Source organism: Cyrtonyx montezumae, unplaced genomic scaffold (assembly GCF_038088225.1).
Source record: "Cyrtonyx montezumae isolate F1298 unplaced genomic scaffold, pur_monq_1.0 scaffold_11, whole genome shotgun sequence".
NCBI classification, from domain to species: Eukaryota; Metazoa; Chordata; class Aves; order Galliformes; family Odontophoridae; genus Cyrtonyx; species Cyrtonyx montezumae.
In genome coordinates, this window is record NW_027071837.1 from 16004788 (window position 1) to 16026241 (window position 21454).

Below are 21454 nucleotides of genomic sequence, written 5' to 3' on the forward strand. Positions count from 1 at the left end.
CCAGATGTGTTGGGTGGGCATAAATCAAACTAATAAGCTTGTGGATAAGAAAGCAGGATGGACATCCTGTTTACCCAACAAGATAACCAAACAGATGTCTCTCTTAAACAAAACACCCACAGGAATGGTGAGGAGCTCTCCCCCTCCAAGGTTTGAAAATGTACAGCAAAACTGACCCTTAGGTTTAATCCCCTCGATAACCAGAGTTTGGAATGTGATGAATATACATGTGCTATACCTTTAAATTTGTATTCATTTTTCGTGTGCATGTTTGGTGGATAGATCCCCCATGCACCCAGCGCTGTACTAAAGGGAATACCTGCTTGACATACTGCATTGGTGTGTCACGTTACTTTGTTGGGTTTCTTGGCATCAGCATGGATCTGAAGCTGCACCAAAACTTTTGGCCTGGCAGTGCTGTTGGGTTGCCTGTAAAGATGCTGCTGAGGTTTTCTTTGGTGGTTTTTTTTTTTTTTGGTTACTATTCCTGTGTGACGTGAAGCTCAGCACTGGCTGGTGCCAACCAAGGCTGGATCAGTGGGAGAACTTGGACCTGGTCCCCCTGTGTGTTCAGACAGCCAGCTCTGCTGCAAGCAGCCCTGTGGTGTGCTCTAACCCCTCACTCAAAATGGTTACCAGAGCCTGAAGCCTAACCTGTGCTTTGTTCATCTCCTTTGCAAAGGGGTTTGACCAAGTTCTTGACCAAGTCTCACCAGGACTTGAAGTTTAATCCCATCCACATCCTGCTCCTCAAACTGCTTGAGAGCTTTTCAACAGCATTTATTGCACCAAAATGTGACAGTCCCTCCACAGTCTCTGGGGAGGACTCCCCCTCAGATATCCCCCTTCAGCCAACTGCTGCCGGCCACCAGCTCCATGCTGGGCCGGGAGGACGGTAAGAACTGCAGCAGCTGGGCGATGAGGGCCTGGCAGGGCTCGGGCAGCAGGGACACCCCTCAGGTGCAGGACCCCCATCTTCTGCTGCTGGACCACGTTGCAGAGGCAGTAGTGGGAGGGCAAGTCGCTGGTCACCATGGCAAAAAGGACGACCCCCAGGCTCCACACATCCAACTTCTTGGTGTCGTGGGGGTACTTCAGCTGCATCTCCGTAAGCTTCTGTGCCACAGAAGGTGCTGCTCAGTTCTGGGTAGCTGTCTACGTGGTCTGATAGTGGTAGGACAACGGGGAATGAGTTTAAACTAAAAGACGGGCATTTTAGGTTAGAGGTAAGGAGGAAATTCTTTACTCGGAGCGCAGTGAGGCCCTGGCAGCTCTGCCCAGAGCCGTGTGTGCCCACTGCTGGAGGTGCCCAAGGCCGGGCTGGGTGTGCCTTGAGCAGCCTGAGCAGTTTTAACGTGCTCGCGGCAGGACACGTCTGGTCTTTAAGGTCCCTTCCGATCCATCGCACTGTGTGCTTCCCTCGGGTGTGCTGGGCGGGCACGGCTTTTGAGGCTCAGTACAGCCGAAAATTTTGCGAGCCACTCCCCAGCATCACACAGGAAATCCCGGCCCAGCACCGCCGCCCCAATCCCCGCTACCAACACCCACCGGCGGGGACGGCAGCACGGCCCGCTCCGCTCCTCCCGCCCGCTCCGAGCCGCATCGCTCGCGGTCCGCGCCGCGCTCCGCCCCGGGGGTGGCGACGGGAAGGGCGCCCGGAGCGTGCGGGGCCGGAGCGGTAAGGAGAGCCCGCCCGGCACGGCCCGCCCGGCGCGGGGCACCGCCGGTGGGGGGGGGAGGGGAGGCCGTGCTCGGCGGCTCCGCTCCCTCAGGGGCACCGGGGAGTCCCGGGGCTGAGCTCCGGTTCCCCTCCGGGCCCGCTCTCGGCCGGGAGCGGCGCGGTGCGGGGGGGGTGGGTGACGGGCGGGTGCGTCGCCCCGCGGTCCGGCGGAGGGGACGGAGCGGTGGGTGCGGAGCGGGCGGTGCCTGCCGGCCCGCTGGAGCGCCGAGCTCGTCCTGCCGGGCGGGGCCGCGGCCTTACTGCGGGCGCCTTCATCGCCTGGGCGGTTCGGGTTCGTCTCGTCCCGGCCTTACGAGCTTTAGACCCGCAGTGAGTGCGTGCCATGCCGCAGCGGCAGGCGGTGCTTCTGGTCACCTCTGCTCTTCGCTTAGTTTTGCGCAGAGCAGGCTGGATAAGCTGACCCTGCCTATTGAAAAGCTGCCTGTGGTTCATCCTCTTGGTGCAACTTCAAGTGACTCTGGCTTATCCCTGCGTGATAAACTGCTGCTGCAGATCAACACATGCTCTTGCCACGTTGCCGTTTGCTGCTAGGATTTGCGTTTATCTGCCTTTGCAGAATTAAGGTATTTCCTCTACCTCACGCTCTCCTTCAGCTGGGCTGCTTCAGCTGGTGCTGTAACAGGAGCGGGGAGCTGCCTGAAAAGCGACCTACCAAACAGCCTTTTCTCTTTCCCCCAAGCTAGATCCCTTCTCCAGCTGATGGCGTGGTCTCAAAAACAGTTGTGATGGCCCAGGGCCTGGAGCAAGCGGCCGGCTGGGAGACGGGCTGGTAAGAGCTGCTGAGCGTAGCATTCCTCTGAGCACATCTCAGGTCTACCTTCACCTGAAGTCATTCTTACAACTTGCACTTCACTCATACGGACCTCCGTGTTTCAAATTAAGTATTGCCAGGCTGTTAATGTTTTGCTAATGTCTGATTTTGTTTGGAGGATGGACTTAACGTGACACGTTTTAGGGTGTTCAAAGGTAGCTGAGTTAATGTGAAAAGAGCCATATAGATACCTAATCAGTTTCAGAGTTGCTGATGTACCCTTCTTTGAGGGTGTGAAAGGGTTATTGTACTACATTAGCAATACCTTGTGTCGCAGGGTTGTGGGGGCATGTTTCGGTAGCGATAACAGGTAGGTGTAAAGGACAGATTATTCTCTGTGTCTGGCACTGACCAATTCAATATTGCGTGCAGATTGATACAATTTAAGATGGAGACTGATAGGTCGGTGCAGTGAGTTGCTCAGAGGCTGGAAGATGCCCCACAGTGAGAGGCTGTGAGCTCTTAGAGAGCTCCAGAGAGCTCTTAGTGAGCTCTTAGAGAGCTCCAGCTCTTAGAGAGCTTCTTTTTAATAGAAGTTTATTTACAGACACCTGAATTATACCATGTAAAGGGGAAAGAAAACAAAAAATGAATAAGACCTTGACGCTGAAAGGTTGTAAGCCTTGGAAGGAGGAGGCCTTACAAAAAATCAGTGTCTGCAAATGACTTCCATCTCTGTGGTGGACAAGTAAAGAGTGGAACAAACAGTCTGTGGAAAGCGACAGGGTTTTCGTAGCCTGGCGTTCAAATCAAGACTGGGCCTCTTCCTGGAAGAGTGCTTTTAGTCAAAAATGATGGCCAGGTTTTGTCCCTTGTGGCTGTGTACAGACTGGAGTGGAATGCACTGAACTGGCTTGTTACGATCTCAGATGGAATCTGTACTGTAGTGTATTATTTTAAGTTCCCGAGGGACTGGGATGTATTGGGTTTCACAGAAATTCATCAACAGAGTTGGTCACAGATCCTCAGAGTCCCAGCTCAGTATCTTTCTTGCTTTTTATACGTTTAAGTAGTGGTTTTTTTCTTTCCCAAGTGTACATTATTTATCAGAACATGTGATCACAAAAGAAGGGCACGCAGGTAGCAAGGGGCATTTGAATCTGCAGTTATTGCCATAAACAGCAGTGCAAGGGCAAAGGTGTTCCTGATATTACGAGCACAGCAGAGTGGTTAAAAGGAAATACTTTGGTAATGACACTGAATGTCAGATTCCTCATAAACCTGGAGGAATTAAAGCATAACATCATGTTAGAATGTCAGGGCTGAGGCCAAAAAGCCACACTGCAGAGCAGCAAAGCCTCAGTAACTAGTGATGTGTTTCATACACAGTTGCACAGTGAGAAATACATTTCTGGTGCTTAACACAGTTTTGGTTTGCTAACTTTTGTTCTTTTGCTTTGAGGCTAGGACTTTGCAAACCATTTGAGACCTCTCTTATAAGCTTTGGGGGCACTTAAGGACATGAAGGGAAGAACTTAAAACTGTTCTATTTGCAGTGGATGTATGAATTTAGCACATCCGAACTTAAGCCCTTTAAAACTGGAATCTTACTTAATTCTCTGAAAAATGGTTGTGAGTAGGCTAGAAGTTGTAAATATTTTCAGTGTGGTTGGCACTGAAATTGGGAGATGAGTTCAGGAGCTGGAGAGATGCTCTGAAAGATGCTTGGTGTCTCAGCGTTAAGCATGAAGCAGCAGCTGCCTAGCCTGGGGGGGTTGCATCAGGGCTAGCAAAGGGTACCACCCTTTGTCTTCTCAGTACCTTATTGCTTATGTGCCTTGAGAGGTAAATCCACGTCAGTGCTGTGCTTAAGGTGGCACTATAAGTGAGTTTGCAGTCTGCAAGCTTCATTTCAGCAGCTCAGTAACTTATCTCCATAATGACTTACCAGAGTTTGACCTGTTTGGTGTTTTTTTTCCAGCAGAAAATTTCTAAACTGTAACCCTGAACTTTGTCCCTGTGCTGGAAATAATACCTCACGTCACTTACTTTGCTAGGATACACCTTGATGCAGTTTGCTTGACTGTTTTCTTTTGATGTGCACACATTTGGGCATTTGAAGCTGATAAAACGCAGTGCACGTTGGTAGGATTCTTTCTTTCTTACCAGGTAAACAAGCCTTTAAGCCAGAAGATGTTGCTCAGAGTGTAAGTGAACTAATCTTGTCAGAACTGCATGAACTGTAGAAAGCTGGGAGCTTTCTACTGAACATACTTAACTTCAAGTCTCCAGAAGAGCTTGCTGGAACAAAGGTGGCCAGAGGTGTGATGTCAGCTTGTGAACCCTTGGTGTCACAGCTGGGGACATTTGGGATTAGATGTTTGAGCTTGGCTGACATTTTATGTTGTGAACTTCAGCAGGCATTCTAGTATTTCCAGAGTAGAGGAAGTAATTCTCACGTGCAGCAGTTATTTGGTAGTCACCTAGAACATCTCCTTTGTGTAGCAGGTTGTCAGTGTTTGTACCAATACATGGCAAACTGGACTAGTAAGTCTGCTTTTGTTTCTTCTGTGACAGGTGACTTCTGATACAGCCAGACACTTAAGGGAAGGATTCATAAAGAAAGAGAAGCCTGGAAAGACTAAAGCTGCAAGAATAGGAGCACAGTTGAAAAAAGGAAAGAAAAAATTTTAAAAAGGGGGAGGGAAAAAAAGAAGAGGGTTGAAAGGTGAGACTGTACTTTAGAGAATGTCCAGCAGGTGTTTCTTCAGATTTGTGATACTGTTTCACTCCGAGTGGCATCCAAGAAAGGAGTGTCTACTGTAAAAATCCAGGCTTTGAGGAAGGAGGAATCAGAGAACTGAAGCAACGCTGCATAGTGTTTAATTTGTGTTAATGTAGGAAAGAGAGGCAACATATCTCAGTGTGTAAGGCATCACATGGAGTCTGTTAAGAGAAAGTGGTTGGACTAGAGACATTTTGAGGTCCTTTCAGTCTTGACCCCTCCATGATTCTGTGGGCCTGGAATGAAATCTGAGAGATGTTGTCCTCAGATTGGGCTGAGGCTTGATTGCTTAGAGTTCTGCATGAGGTTGTTTTATTGTGTTGTTTATACATTTATTCCTGTTGTTCTATGCTGCAACATCACAAATCAATGTCTTTATGCTTTCAAGTAAAGTTAATGTGACAGTGACAGGCATTTCTAGGTGCCTCCCAGTTGACTGTCAGGTCCAAAGCTAGGAATGAGCACTGTTCCCATCCTTTTTTACATGTTGGTTTTTTTCATTGTTGTTATCTTTAGGGCAGTAGTTTTGAATTTTGTATATGAGTAACAGTAGCATATGAAAGCTTAGATTCTGTGGGTAGTGTGCTTGTATTGCATCCTGTACTGTCACTGGTAATTAACCATATTACACACCTTCCTATCTAAAAAAAAGAAAAGAAAACCAACAAAACAAAAACAAAAAACACACCTTGAATTTTAGAGTGCTATGGCAGTTTTGTATCACCAATAGGACTTGGTCAGGTTGGATCACTGCAGGGGGGTTGGACCAGACAGCCTTTGAAGGTCCCTTCCAACTCAAACGATTCTGTGAGTCTAACACAGTGTATAAAATGTTGGATCTCTGAAGTCATTGCTATGCTTCTACTGTTAATTAAATATCTTCTTACTCAAATGCTTTAAAGACAGGTATTTTAAATACTTGTGTGAACAATTTGTCTTTGAATTTTATGGAGTTTTCCATAACGTATCATGTTGGTTGTTTAGTAGATCTGTTTTCTACAGGACAAGGTTTCAAAAAAGCAGTGACAGCTTCAACTTGAATTTTTGTTAACAATGGAAGTGGTCTTGTAACTCTTAATGCCACCCTCATGCTAATCTGTAGGGGAGTTTTGTTAAGGTAAGAGTTAGATCCATACGCTCAGTATCTGGTTGTGTCCTTGGAGACAAAAGATAATGGTGAGTCTGTCTTCTTGGCAGTGTGTATAAAGAAAACCCTAGAATGCAAACCATGAGAAGAGGTAAATACAGAACTAATGTGTTCTCAATGTGTGCATCGATTAGATGCATGTCATCGATATGTGATGTTTCTTTAAACTTGTTGTAACAACCATCATTTCTTATTAGTCAAATGTGGATTCTTGGTGACAGGTTGCTTATTATTAGCAGTTCAAAGACTGACATCCAATCTCCCAGGACTCAAAGTGTAAAACAAGCATCATCTAAATTGTCCCATATTGATAATTACCTAGAAAAAAACGTGATGATGAACAAAAAGTTCAAGAGAGAAAAAAGAAAGCTAAGCTCAAGAGGAGAGGAGAGGCAGATAGATGGAGATGAAAAGCATCCCCAAAAGCAGCACAAAGTACCAGCTGAAGAGCAGCAGTGGCCAGAGAATGTGCCTGAATGGGAAGAAAGGAAATCCCTGCTAGCTCAGAGAAGAGTGGAGTCTATCAGACTGCTTACAGTGCTGTTAAACCATGTGAAAGTAAGAATATTTTAAAACATATTTTAAAATTTGAAGGATATTTGTTAGAGCTTGAATAATTTGGTAGACATTTGGTGTCTTAATGCTGTTCAAAAGAATGTCTTAGGAATGACTGAACACTAAGGCCTGAGGTCTGTATCTTGCGACAGTTTGTCCTTGGACCGAAGGTAGTGTGATTCTACCCAGAAACTCTGATACTTGTTTGAAGCCTTGTCATTATTATGTCAAAACAGGACAGGAAGGACTGCATTGACTCTATTGGACTTGATCCAACATTGCAAACAGGGAAATGAGGGGTGGGAATGCAAAGGATGATGTTTGGTCTCAGGTCTGCAAGTGAAAGAATTAAGTTCATACGGATTATGCTGATTTCATTTCTAATAACTTCTGTGCCAACACTAAGCTGTGGGTTTTGTTTGATTGATTTAGCTAATATCTTGAGAGAGTCAGAAGAGGGGTGTTACAAATTGGAGTGTTTTGCACAGAAATTTGTGTTTGGAGGCTTATTTTAGTGCTTTGGGGTAAAAAAGTTTGAAATCCGAGTGGTGTTAACGTGACATTGTCTTCATCATTTGCTACATAAAAATTAGCTTGCAGCTTTTAACAAGGATATTTTTCCCCAGTCCTTCATGTGTAATATTTCTAAAGGACCACCATTCACTAAGTAAGAGGCTACCTTTGCCATTGTGTGTGAAATTTAGGGCTCCATAACATCTGATTTTGGCATTCTTAATCACGTAGGTTGCTCAGAAGGTAATGTCTCCTATTTATTTCCATGGAAGCTACACAAGACACAAAGGGCACAATATAACACTGTTTTATGGAGCAAATTTTCAGCCACAAATCACTATTTTTCAGCATGGTCCATGAGCTGATGGAGGCGTTCTTCATTTTGTGGTGTGACAGCTATGCATGGCCATCCAGAATGTGATTTGTCTTCACATTGCTGTCACCACTGCTGAGGTGCCCCACTCAGCCCTCACTGTGCTCCCTTCCACTGTTTGGTTTCTGTCAGCCTTCAGCGAGCCTTGATGAATGTCAGTGGGTGCCATTTTTTCTGCATGGAGGAAGTCAGTTCCACCCCTTTGCTTCAACCACGCTTCCATGTCAGACGCCATTCTGTCTCTGCTGCCATCTGTCACACGGCCACACAGTGCAATGGGACATTGATGGGAAGGTTCACCCTCTGCTGCCATAGCACCACAGTCTGCCTCTGATGTTGTGTGCCAACAGAATAACATAGAAGGCATTACTTTTGGAGCAGCCCTCGTATGAATTTGACAAACAAACGTTCATTTTCTTGGTGTCAGCACTTGGAAAGCCTTAGATTGGTTGTATTTGGACCCAATAAAACCGTGTATAGTAAAATATTTATTCTAAATATTCTTATCTACAAAAATGTAGTGGATTTTCTTTGTGAGCAGCACTGGTTGTGATGCAGTAATCAAACAGTAAATGTTTTCTGATACAGTTAGGAGGTAGATGAATTAGTTGGAAGGACAACTGGCTTAGTTTCTTGAAAATGCACTGTTCTGAGACAAAGAAGTATCTGTAGTTCTGGCTTAAGAATAGTGAGATTGTGTGATCAAGCTCTGAATTAAGCTGAATTTATCTCCTTTATAGTATGAATGTAGAACTGCATATTTATGAGTTTGCAACCTGCAGTCTTTGTAGTTCTCTACGCTCAATAAATGTACATAATCGTTTTCCTGATTTTTATTTGAAGGATTTTGTGCAGTTGGCAAGTCAGAAAGTGGATCCTTCAGTGGGCGTGAGGAAGGGTGATTCCTTTTCTGAAACACCATTAAAAGCCATACATCAGAAACAGATAAACTCCCATTATCTTATTCACAAAGGTCTGGAACATAAGGAAGAGCTTAAATGTCAGTTAACCCAAAAAAGTAGCAGCTTATGTAGTAAGGAAGGAGATGGGACTGCCTTCCGTGCATCTACTTCTCATATAGTCAAGACAATTTTAAATGACCCCGGTACAGCTCTGAGTTCTGGCACACCGACTGGCAGGGATGCGTACGACTCCTTGGGATGTGGATCTTTATTGATTACAGTGACTCAAGACTGCGAGGTCACTGAATCTCTAGATGGAAGGGACTGCCCAACACGGAATGTGGTTCATGCACAGACAGGGCCTGAAGGTGGTTCCAGAAAGCAAAAGGTTTACGAGACCGATGAGTTCATTCATTATTTATTGAACTACTATCAGACACCGAGCTATGAACGTGTTTCCTTAGGGACAAAAAACTCCACAAACAAGTCCTGGTGGAAGAGAGTGGTGTGTGATGATGACAGTGATTTTCACATCAGCTTGTGCAACAAGCAAGGTCAGCACTTCAGAGAAGTGAGTCTTGTACAAAACCTCAACAACAGAAATTGCAGTAGTGATGATCACTGTAGACTCGTGATTACCACTGGGGAATTTGAAGCGACAGATGCAGTGTTGAAAAATAAGGCCTATACAGATAGGCTTGCAAAAAAGTTGCGAGTCCCGAGGAATGATGCACTCACTGATGATTACTTCCTGCATGCTGAACCAAATCACTCTTTGGACTGCACTGTTGCTGCTCGTGATGAGGAATGTGAACGAGAAGATGGTAGAAATGAAGTCACCAAACCATACAAAACTTGTAGGTCTGCTTACAGATTAAAGCACTCGTTGGAAGAGATCAGCGATTCCGAGTACTTCAGTGAGGCATGCAGTGGTGCAGTGAGGACAACAGAAAGAAGGAGTGAACAGATCTACATCAACTGTAATAAAGCGTGCTCGCCTGCGAGAGAGGGAGAGAGAAAATTCCTGGTTTACTTTAAGAATGTAACTCTGGGAGGTCAAGCAAAGGAAAGCAGCAAATGTAACTTCTGTTCTAATTCTGCCCATGAGGGCTTGGCAAGGCAGTGTGATCATAACATTGAAAAGTTGTGCAAGAGGTCTAGCAGTAAATTAAGACATAAAGGACAGAAAAATGAGAGACATTTCAGGGAAGAGGAGAGAAATGTTTGCAAAATGAAGAAAAAGAGGAAAAATCTTTCTTCTGAATTTTTACCCGATGAATGTGGCCTTTCAGAGACGGAGAGCTGTGTGCAGCTGGAGTCTCTCAGAAAGATACGAAGAAAATGTAATAGAGCCTTGCACAACAAAGTGAAATTCAAAACACTTCACGCAGCCATGGCAGCACCAGACATTACTGCTTCTGATCGCTCTCCACTTCAGGAGACCCTCCAGAGCACAGGTGAGACAGGTGAATCTGAGCTGAGATGAATGCAGTTGATAGCCATAGTTCTCTGGCAGGTGAGATGAGCTGCTGCAGTTCTCACGGTGATGGATGGTAAGTGTGTTTAGAGAGCTTAACAGAGTATGAAAGTGGTACAAAAAGACTGTGATTGCACTGCAGCTAAAGGTGTTGTCAGTTCAGCTCAGAAGCACTCTGAGTACTGCAGTTGGAGAGTAGTGCTTGTTCTTAATTGGGCAGGATGTTACTAGATAGGTGGTTATTCTGTTAACAACGTGCATGCTAATGACAACATGCTCTAGAACAACAATGGAGTTGTTAGATGGCTCACTGTGAGGTACGTCTGTGTGGGAGGTACTGTCTCAAGTTAGTGGATTTCTGTTCAGGTGACCGTCTGGTTTCCATACACAACTGCTGCATCTCTGGATGTTGTTATTCACAGCCTTTTCTCATTGTACTGTGCTTTCAGGTTTGCTGGCAGCGACCTAATAGCCACATATCTTCCCCTCCCTCCCCCTTCACAAACTAATTTCAAGTAACTTTCTCATCTACTTATCTACAGGAGATGAGAGAAAATTAATATTGAGAAGAGAGATGGATGCAGATGTCAGAGGATGCCCTCTCTTTCCTCTTGAGATAATTCAGACAAACCCCTGCTCAGATACTTTCTGTGGAGCAGAGCCCAGAAGAGGATGCTGAACAGCTACTATATAATAGCTCTTAAGCTCCTACTTAGAAGTGGAAGAAGAAAGCCCTTTAGTCATTAAAAGGTATTGGAAATACTTGGGCTTTTTTTTTCCCTTAGATAATTCCTTCAGTTAGAATTATGTAACTGGTGCAGCAAGCCACAGAAACAGAATCTTTATTTACCTTTTGGATGCAAGGACCAACATTTTCCCCAGAGCCAGAGAAGCTTTTGTGGACCAGTTGCTAAGAATTCGAAGATTTATGGATTCAGATCTCAGAGATAAGCGACACGATTCCCTATGTTCACAGATACAGTATTGAGTAATATTAAGTCCTGGAAAAACAAAACAAAACAAGAAGCACATAAATACATAAATCACAGAGCAAGGATATGAAGTGCCTTCTCAATCAGATTGTTCAGATGATGGAATTGGAAGCTGTGGGGGCTGTTTATATGTAATAGTGGGGAATAATAGCTTTCTAAATATGAAAAAAAATATAAAGTTCACAGTGGAAAAACACTTGTTTACTATTCACAGTTCTGAAAGTGTTTCTGAAAACTTGCTGGTCTTTGGAAGGAAGGATTTCACAATAACTGCTAGATGTAGTGCTTCTGGGAATCCGAATGATTTTCTAAGCACAGCCCTGAATGTTGGACAGCGAAAGGGCAGTGACTGCCTGCATGTTGACAGCTCACACTTATGCAGGTTGAAAGTACCATAGAATCATGAAGTCACAGCATGGCTTGGGTTGGAAGGGACCTTAAAGCCCACACAGCCCCAAGCCCTGCCATGGGCTGGCTGCCCCCCCAGCTCAGGCTGCCCAGGGTGCACCCAGCCCGGCCTTGGGCACCTCCAGAGATGGGCACCCACAGCTCCGGGCAGCACTGCCAGGGGCTCTGAGTAAAGAATTTCTGCCTAATATCTAAGTCTCCCATTTTAGTTTTAAACCCTTCTCCCTTGCCTCCTTACACCGTCATTATCAGGCCATATAAACATTCCCCCTCCTGCTTATAAGCTCCCTTCATGTACTGGAAGGCTGCAGGTCCAGCAGCCCAGGACACTGTTGGCCTTCCGGGCTGTGAGCACACACTGCAGGCTCATGCCCAGCTTTACAGCCACCAGGACCCCCAGGTCCTTGTCTGCAGGGCTGCTCTCAAGGAGTTCTTCTCCCCATCTGTACACATATGTGGGATTGCCCTGATGCAAGTTCAGCACCTTGCACTGATCTTTGTTGAATGTGTTGAATGTGGTTAAGTTTTCATGGATCCACTTTTCAAGCCTGTCCAGGCCCCTCTGGATGGCATCCCTTCCCTCTAGTATGTCACCCTGCACCGCTCAGCTTGGTGTCATCAGCAAACTTGCTGAGGGTGCATTGATCTGTCTGTCTATATCATTAATAACAGTGTTGAAGAGTATGGGTCCTAAGATCTCATACTTCCCTGGATTCCTGGGGATCACCACTTGTCACCAGCCTGCACTTGGACATGGAGCCACTAACCACAACCCTCTGGCTGTGACCATCCAACAAGTTCCTTATTCTTAACAGTCCACCCTTCCAATCTGTCTCTCTCCAATTTAGAGGCAAGAATACGATATGCTCACAAGATTTCCAAAAGCTGTCCTTTTGAAGGCACGTGCAGTGAGAGATCTATTTAGTATAATTAAGTTTACATAAAATTTCTGGAAGAATTGTCAAATGTTGTTAAATTTCTGCTGCATTGAGGTTAAAATGTGAAAACTTGGTCTGGGAGCTTGAGTTATACCTGTATTTACTCAGACGGCTGCATTTAGAAGAACACTGCTGTGGGCCAAAGTCCAATAGCAAGACAGAAAGGACCAGTTCTGTGTACAATACCCTGATTATTTCAGCTTTCATTTTAGTATGCTTAATTTATTGTGTGTCAATATGTAAATGTGATGATGTTGCCTTCCTTATGTAGCATATTACCCACATTTGTACCTTCTGCTCTAATAAACAATGATTTTTTATGAACTGTGGCTGCTGGTGGTGGATGGGTTTCCCCAGTGTTGAGTACTGGTGACTCCTGCAGGCTCCTGAGCCACGTTCTCCCAGTTGCCCCCACGTGTTCAGATGCTGAGTGCCTTTTGAGAAGCGTGAATGATTACTCAAAATGATGCGAACTTTTATCTAAGAACAACCCCCCCGCCCCCCAAAGCACCATGGCAGAAGTATTTTGGAGAACATTTGTGCCTCTCAAGTTTCCTTGTTAGTGTACATCTTAGCTAATGTATTGGTTAACTGTGTGAAGTGTTTCAGTTGCACCAACAAGACATACCAGGGGAGGGTTTTTGTCTTTGTGGATTAAAGAAAGGATGACATTTCCCCTTGGCAGTCTGCAGACAGGTCTGTACTTAAGTACCCTTTTCCCACATGGCAGACCTTTCAATTACAGTCAAGAAAGTATTTCTTTTTGTTATCTAAGGGAGGAACTGTAGATTTCCTTTGGTGTGAATTTCAGTGATCTGATCAATGTGTTGTCCTGCTAGTCACTATAAGCAAATAAATTCACCAGTCCTGAAATTGCTTCACCTGTATTGAGTGAAATTGATAAAGCAAATCTGTGTCTCCCAGTCCTCATTCAGTGTAAAACAGTGAATAAAATTTGTGCACTTTAAACAGACACTGCTTTAACTTCCATAGTGAAATACAACCTGTTTCTTTTCTGTTTACAAGTTGGATAATTTAGAACCTGTTCCAGGAGACGTAGTATGAATCCCTCACATTTCTGACGTGCACTTGAGCCCCATCTTTCCATGTGCATATCAAAAATGATTTAAAAATAATACATTCACAGTATATGGCCTTTTCTTCTTCTTAATCTGGAGATTCCATGCACAAATGCCTCCGTTTTCCTCACCTTTTGTAAAACCACACAACTCTCAGCAAAAGCATTCATTACTGAACCGTATGCACGTACAACCTGAAGTAAGAGCGACCAGAGATAATGAAGAGTGAGCAGTGCCCACATGAAGGAAACTTCTGAATTTCACACCGCAGCTGACAGTTTGCCACAACTGCTTGGAAATGAGAGCTGCTCGATTGTTCTGTTTTGTCCTAGAGCTCAACTATGCTGTCATGACACGTGAATAACTGGTATTTCAACACTTCACAAGGGAGATTGATGACAGTCTCTGCTCTTAGCTTTTCATTGCACTCTCCTTGGTTAATACACAAACTGTTCAGCTACCTGGCGTGGTTCTTTTTGCTTAGTCACTGCAGCCAGTCACTGCTGAAGGGATCAAGTTGCAATGAACAGAGCAGAACTGGTGAGAAGACATCCATTTTCTGCAGCACTTCAGCAGAAAACGTGTGCCTGTCACTTCATGAAACCTCTATGACACATCCCTTCCCCTTTCACAACAAATTCCTTTGGTTTTCTCGGCAAAGGTAGCAGTCTGACTCCAAAGCATGCCACTTTCATGCACATGTGTTTAACATTAAGTTTTCTCTTGTCTTACTGCCAGTTCTCTGTTTGTTTATTCTTTGGGATGCATCAAGTTGTATTGTACAGATATGAGCATTCAATTCCCCAGGATAAGTTGTTGACTAACACAAGAGCTGGCACTGAAGGCTGCAGCCCTGCCTAGCTCCACTGCAATGCGGCCTTCCAGAGCTTCAGCCTTTGCCCAGTGTCAGCAATTACTTGGGCTTTTTTCATGCTCAAAACTGGTTTTGCAACAGTAAGATACGTGACCGTGTTCTGTATTTAATATTCTGTCAGAAAAATGATATGCCACAGAGCTGCATTTAGAGGCATTCAGCTTCAACAGTCTACTTGTGGAATAAGATGAAGACATACTGGAGAAGGACCATGAGACCTGTAACCTTGGGGGCGATCCACCATCGATTTTAGCAGCAGTAAATAAAAACAAACACCACCATTATGCAAGACTTTTATTTTCTGCCTTAAACAGATAAAAGCACATTTCTGATTTGAGGTAAACCATTAGAAGTAGCTTGCAGAGAGTATAAATGTCTAAAAATAACATAGCAATACAAAGGTCACGGCAAGACTTCTGTTTGTCTCTAGACCTTCATTAGGTAGTCCACACAGTAACACTACATGAGCAATCTGGCTCAAACAACTGCACTCCTCATTTAAAGGCCCAGTGTAAGTGACAGGGAAAAGCCCCCGGGCAGTGTGCTGGCTGCAGTGTGCTGGCTGCAGTGTGCTGGCTGCAGTGTGCTGGCTGGTGGAACATCACTGGTTCTCACTGCAGTTGGTCTCAGGCACTTGAACATAAAGCGTCCCCCTGTGTATCAAAGCTCCTGTTGAGCAATGCACTCCACTTCTGAACGATTTTGCCTTGTTTGCATCTCCCCACTCAGGACTATGCTCACCGTTTTGGTCACGTTGCCAATTGGAAACAACTCAGCAGAAGAATCAAACCACAAAAACTATGTAATGAGAACCGTACCCCCCGGCTCCCAAGGGGAACCACCTGGACAAGCAGCACATTTGTAAGAGATCAGCAAACCATCAGTCAACTCCTTGAAATTTCTGACACACTTAGCAGGCATATTTCGGATGATGAAGGAGCACATTCACATTTTTCCTTGCTCAATCCATGTATCCAGCCCCCTTTGGTAGGAGGCTGAGTTACGTGGATGGAACAAACCTAACAATTACAGACAGATTAAGAGAGCAGCAAGAGAAAAGCTGTTCAGTGGTCAGGCCTATGGCTGGTTGTGCATGAGATTCTGCCATTTCTCCTGGCAGCAACATTCCAAAGGAACAAAAGCCTCAACACGGAAATGGCTCACACCATGTCATTTGTTGTGTACTGTGTAAGTTACCTCGACCATAAATGTTTTTCTGCTAGTTAAAACTGCTTGTACAAGAGCACTTGTTAATCATGTCCTATCAGCACATCCTCCTTTAGGCCTAAAAATCCTCAGTAGTTGCTCTTCCTTGTTTCATGTCATTAAAATTCTTTGAAGAGTTTTTCTAAGAAGAGAAGTGATAGTCCTGTCAAATCATGCTCCAGGGTGAATCTAGTTTCTAAGGATGGTCAGTTACAGTCAGTATCTAAGTAACACTTCAGAGATGCTTTAGAAGTAAACAAAGAGCATTAATGCAGCTGTGTGACCGAATACAACAAGTATTCTTCTGTCCTTACTTATTTTGTAAGTATCCAAAAGTGATTTAACTTCTCAAAAACTTGGCTTTTTTAAAGCAGTTAATGTTTCATCTGTAAGCCCCTACTTAGCTCCTAAAAAGCCAAATTATGACATAATGTTGAATTATATTGCACCACAAATGAGTATGATGCTTTGTGGACAAATATAGTCCCTTTTCTAAGGGGACTGCAGTGCAAGGCTCAGATCCTGCAGAAGCCAACACTAACCAAATTTGGCGGAATTTGTGTTTCATACGTGACTTACTCTCATGCTTGTGTCTACAGTGCTAGGTTGTTAGTGAATAGTGAAAAGGTCTGGATTTCAACCCTAGTAGTGACAGAATAAAAACAGTAATGGTCCTTTATTGCCAAAGTTGCATTTTACTTCTGCACAGACATTTTTGGTGCATACTTCCTACTATGCACTTTCAGAGGAAGACAGATATTAGACCTGTACTAGTTTACTGCTGAATTTGAAGAGGAAGCGTAGGAGAAACACGATTCACTGTAACTCTGGACCTTTTGTAAGCATTGTTGCTGCTGCAACTTGTAAAACAAAAGTGGAATGTTACAAACGATCCTTAAGATACAAAAATAGACTGTTCCTCACTGCGTTCTACTCCTTCTTTGCATCCTGGGCATCTTTTTCTTCTTCATCAGAGTATACAGTGGGTTCCTCCCCATCCTTCAGCAGCTTACCAACGTGGTGGTACTTAACTGAAAATTGGAAAGAAAAATCAAAATCAAGTGATTATTCTGCCCTGAAGAGGTACTTTTTGTAACTCATATTGGTTTCCTAAACTAACAAAATGCATCTATATTGTAAAGAAACACCTCTGAACTCTGTGTTCCGAACAGAGTAAAGAAGTGAAAGAAAAAAAGCCCAAATAAAGTACCTGAACTACTGCTAATGTCCTAACAAGTATAAGAAATATCCAGCTTATGAGATTCAGTTCTTCCATTGGCTAAGCCAGAAGATGGATGAATGTAGATGTGTAAAACGAGAAAACTCACTCAGCTGAAGAAGCAGAATCATGGATTGTGTTATTTCTCTTGCCGTGCCAAAACTGGTGCTTGAACTAATGGCATTCGTAGAACATTTTATACAAATATATACATACAGATAACTTAAACTTCTTGTGATGTATGCTGCCAGTACCCAACAGGAATGCAAAGAGATCCTTTCTCTTGGAGATAAAGATGGACCTACTGTCTGGTTATGCAGCTAATGAGCCTCTGCTTTGAGTCTTTTTTTTTTGAGCAGGGAAAAATGAAAAGACGTGTAAGAACTGAGAACAGTGATACACTGCCCACCTGTCAGCTTCAAAGCAAAAGATGCCTCTTATTATAGGCATTTCATACTGACATTGTTAATTAATTAATTAGGAATTAATAGGGATTTAAAGCAACTAATTGTCAAATCTACCAAAAGCACAGTAAACAGAGCACAGTTCACTGGTGATCCTACTGTCTGACTCTTGACATGGTAGATGTGAACCTAGGTTAGGTTAGAAATATGCTAGCACAGTTCTATTTTCTATAACGCAGCTGTTCATGTTGTAAAGCAACCATTAACAGCCTTGATTAAGACAGAGCCAAAATAGTAGGGACGTGCCAGGTCAAGACTGAGACCTTCTAATGGCATTATGTGAAGAAAACTCTGTGCCAACTAGTGATAGTACAAGGTCAACATGGCAATCTCCTTAAAACTCTGAGTGGAAGTTCTTTCTGAGTAGCAAGTTGGGACATGTGGCACTAAGCAGCTGGAACTGCATCTTAAGAATTAACACTACAAAGCACAGAAAAACAAGGCAACTACGACAATGACTTCCTTCTGTTAATTTTAGAACCAACATACCAAGTGTGCAAGTTGCCTTTTCCTCTGCTGCTCTGGCAAGGTAATGGCCAGAGGTGGCATCTGCCCATGCCTGATCATATTCTGGGGGAAAAGGTTAGCTGGACAGTTTGCCACAAATCTAATGAAGTCACCATCAGGGCAAGGCAGAACAGTTTACTTAAGAGCTGTATCAAGAGCTCAGAAGAGTGAAGGTTTGGTTCAAATAGTCTTCAGAACTCAAACAAATGCCAAGAAGCAGTAATTCAAATGTTACTTCTGAGAAGCTGCATGGGACTTCAGCTTCATTTTTCAAAGCTGCTTGTCTTCACTGACAGTGGCCTCGCTGTATCAGAGGCATGCTCCTTACTTCTAATTCCTGATAACTTTTTGGATGGTCTTGCAGAGCTTATGACAAGAGTGTTCCCATCCAGCCTACAGTTCTGTAAGGTACAGAGGGTGGGAGGGAAAGAGGGAAAACCTGACATTTCTCATCATTTTTTGAATAACAGAAATTCTAGTTGGTCAACTTAACTATTAACTCCAAGTAAGCTTCTGGACTGGTGCTTCAAATTGGTAACAGCCCTTTAACCACCGCTCCCTTGATTACGTGCTGGTGAACCACTTATTTGTAAATAGGTTTAAAATTACTTACAAGTGAATTGTGACTCCCAGTCCCTCAAGGTCTCCTGCTGCGTAGCGTTGAGATCAGAGAGGTCATCATAGTCATCCCTCAGAGCCTCCTTATCCAGGCAGAAGGTGGCAAGACCTCGGGATGCATCTCTCCCAGCAAAAATCCCATACGGGCCATCTTCAAAACAAAAACATAAGCATTATTACTGCAGCGATAACGGATGCCGTAAGATCTTCCAGGACTACAGTCCCCAACTGAAATGGGTTATGAGCTCCTGCCCTGTTCTGAGGGTCTCAAACTCCTGCAACCTTTTCAGATTTGACTCTACTTGCTAACAAAGAAAACCAGAGGAAGAGAACAAGAAACAAAGCAACGGGGACAGACGCCGAGCTTGCTGGAACTTCAGACAGTGAGCCAGGTAACAGCGAGCCGAGCACAGCACGGTGAGAGTACACATACAGAGCAGGAAGGACACCCTCAGAAAGTGGAACAGAGGGCGACTTTGCAAGACTGGGGTGAAATGGAGGCCCTCTAAGAGGTGCTCTAGACTTCAGGAGCTGGAAGGATAAAAACTTGGCTGAAAACGTCCTGCAGGTGCTGGACGTTACTGGCTTGGAAGAGACATCTGTTCAGACTTTCACAACGCAAGATGAACTCAAATGACCAAAGCGTGTAGTTCACAGCAGATCAGAGATACCTTATCAGGACAGGCTCTTGCTACATGCCATTACTGATTAACTTGCTTGCATGACAAGCGTGTTGCAACTGGACACTGAGAGTCCTTAAGGCAGATTAAAGGAGCGCCTCGTGAACTCCGGTTACCGCACATCTCCTGCCATCTCCCGCACCTCCCAGGGCGCGCGTTTCCCCGCGTTCATCAAAAACAACCATACCCTTCTCGAAAAGAGAAAACCAGCTGCCCACACCCCGCGACGAACCGCTCCGATTTCACACTGCCCAAAAAGGCAGCGCATAAGGCACACGCACAGCGGTGCAGCTGTACCCCCGCCGGCCCGGAGCGCCGCCGCCCCCCAGTTCGCTGCGTACTCCTTTAAGATCAACGTTATGCAACGGAGCGCAACCCAACGCCGGTGCCGCCCACCGGAACGCCCGCACCGGGAGCGGAGCTGGGAGCACTCACCCGGCCCGTAGAACTTGCTGGCGCGGGTCACGTCGAACACTTTCCCGTTGACGGCCATGAGGATGCGCGGATCGCGCACGCCGTCGTAGGGCCGCAGCTGCTCCAGCGTGAAGTCGCGGCGCTTCATCTTGGGCAGCGGAGGCGGACCCGCATCGCCCGGCCGAGCCGCGGGCCGCTCGCCCCGCAGGATCTGGTAGAGCAGGAAGAGGCAGAGGCCCAGCAGGCTCAGGTTGAGCGGCGAGCCCACGATCTCCAGCAGCAGGCCGCCTCCCTCGGTCGCCACCGCCTCCTCGCCCGCCATAGCCGGCTCCTCGGCGGCCATCGGCTGCGCTGCGCTCCGGCACGGCGGGATGCGGGGCGGGGCGGGATGCGGGGCGGGGCGGGATGCGGGGCGGGGCGGGATGCGGGGCGGGATGCGGGGCGGGGCGGGATGCGGGGCGGGGCTCCTGCCGGCTGGGGGCGCTGTGAGCGCAGCGATGGCGCGCTTTTGAGGGGGGTTGGCCAGGAGCAGGGCCCGGCCCTCGGGGAAGCCACGGTGACTGCTCCTCATAACCTTCTTCTCTTCAGCCGCTCGGAGCCGCTCGGTTCTGTCTGCTGGGTACACAGCACAGAGGCGTGCAGCAGTTGGCTCTGCCCCTCAGGGTGTGGGGTTTGGTTCCACCTGCTGCCCGGATGGGGAAACTCCGTGCTCTTGGAGTTGGTCTGTCCTTCGTTGGAGGGTGCTGGCATCTGCTCCCACTGCTTCGGAGATGGGAGGAAAGAGCTCGTTGTTTCATCGACCCGGTACTGAGATCTGTGGTTGGGAATGAGGCAGGTTTGGGTTCTGATCCTCTTTGAGGTACTGGATAGATCTCCTGAGCTTTAGGATTATTCAAATGAGGAGCTGTATGGCCTTGGTGCTTAATTCTGCTCAGTGCACGTAGTGATGTTATTAGATTTTGGTGTGATGGTATTACATGTTAGAGAACTAGGTGGAAAAAGAGAAAACTATATAAAACTATTGGAATATCTTTCCCTCATTGCATACATTGTGATCAGGAAAGAAAAACCCAAACACCAAATAACTCAGCCTGGAGTTTGACCATGAACTAAGACAATGAAGAGGGGGGGAAATACACTCTGTTTGTGCTCAGTATCCCTGAGAAACCACACAAGGACAGTTCATTCTTAGATAAAGGAGGGCCAGGAAGTGTTACCAAGGTTGATAGAATCTCAAGTTATCTCCCACACAAGCGCTGGCACCACAAGTTAAGTTACTTAACTTCAAGCTCCTTTTCTGTTGTTTTTAACCTTCTGTCATACCCACAATACCACAGCATATCGTGTGTGAACATCCCGTAGAGGCAAGGCAAGCTCCATTGTATCTACCTGTTCCTCACAGCTGGTACAGACAGGTATTTCCACAGGCCTTGCAGCTTGTAAAAAGAGCTCACTCCCTTCTGCATTGGGCCAGGCACAGAAGATAGGGTTTATTTTTCTTTTTTCTTTTTTTTTTTTTTTTTTTTCTGTTAATGATTTAACTTTCTAACGAGGAGAAGAATGATGAGGAGCTGTAATCTCACTCTTCTCTTACTGACCGGTGCCAACCTGTGCCAAGGAAACAGAACCCCTCCCTCATCCCAGAGCTCCAGTTGGCCAGACGTGCTCCCAGTGCTGGCTGCAGACGTTAGGTAAAGCTGTTGCTAGAGTAGGTCTGGCCCAGGTGCAGACAGCTGGCACCTGGCCTAGGAATGCCCTGGGTTGTGTCTAGTCCTCAGATCAAAGACACAGACTGTCTTTCTGATGGACAT

The 21454-nt window shown here is 45.5% G+C and overlaps 1 protein-coding gene and 1 long non-coding RNA gene across 7 annotated transcripts; one reads left to right on the forward strand and one right to left on the reverse strand.

Moving 5' to 3' along the window:
- The first annotated feature begins 1879 nt into the window (after window positions 1-1879).
- Window positions 1880-11189, forward strand: LOC136044408 (uncharacterized). 6 transcript variants are annotated; one of them, XR_010621812.1, is made up of 5 exons: window positions 2144-2304; window positions 2421-2510; window positions 5070-5220; window positions 8709-10233; window positions 10787-11189. It is a non-coding gene; the product is annotated as an uncharacterized LOC136044408 (long non-coding RNA). The 6 variants fall into 6 exon arrangements; XR_010621813.1 differs by having other exon boundaries at window positions 8709-10224; XR_010621814.1 differs by adding an exon at window positions 6646-6982 and having other exon boundaries at window positions 2148-2304; window positions 8709-11189.
- A 3627-nt stretch (window positions 11190-14816) lies between these two features.
- Window positions 14817-20023, reverse strand: PGRMC1 (progesterone receptor membrane component 1). The gene is made up of 5 exons (XM_065729684.1): window positions 19665-20023; window positions 18545-18700; window positions 16666-16772; window positions 15136-15883; window positions 14817-15093 (listed from the first exon to the last, which is right to left on the reverse strand). The coding sequence occupies exons 1-3, from the start codon at window positions 19984-19986 to the stop codon at window positions 16672-16674; spliced, it is 579 nt and encodes a 192-aa protein (XP_065585756.1). The 5' UTR covers window positions 19987-20023; the 3' UTR covers window positions 14817-15093; window positions 15136-15883; window positions 16666-16671.
- Between the last annotated feature and the right edge of the window lie 1431 nt (window positions 20024-21454).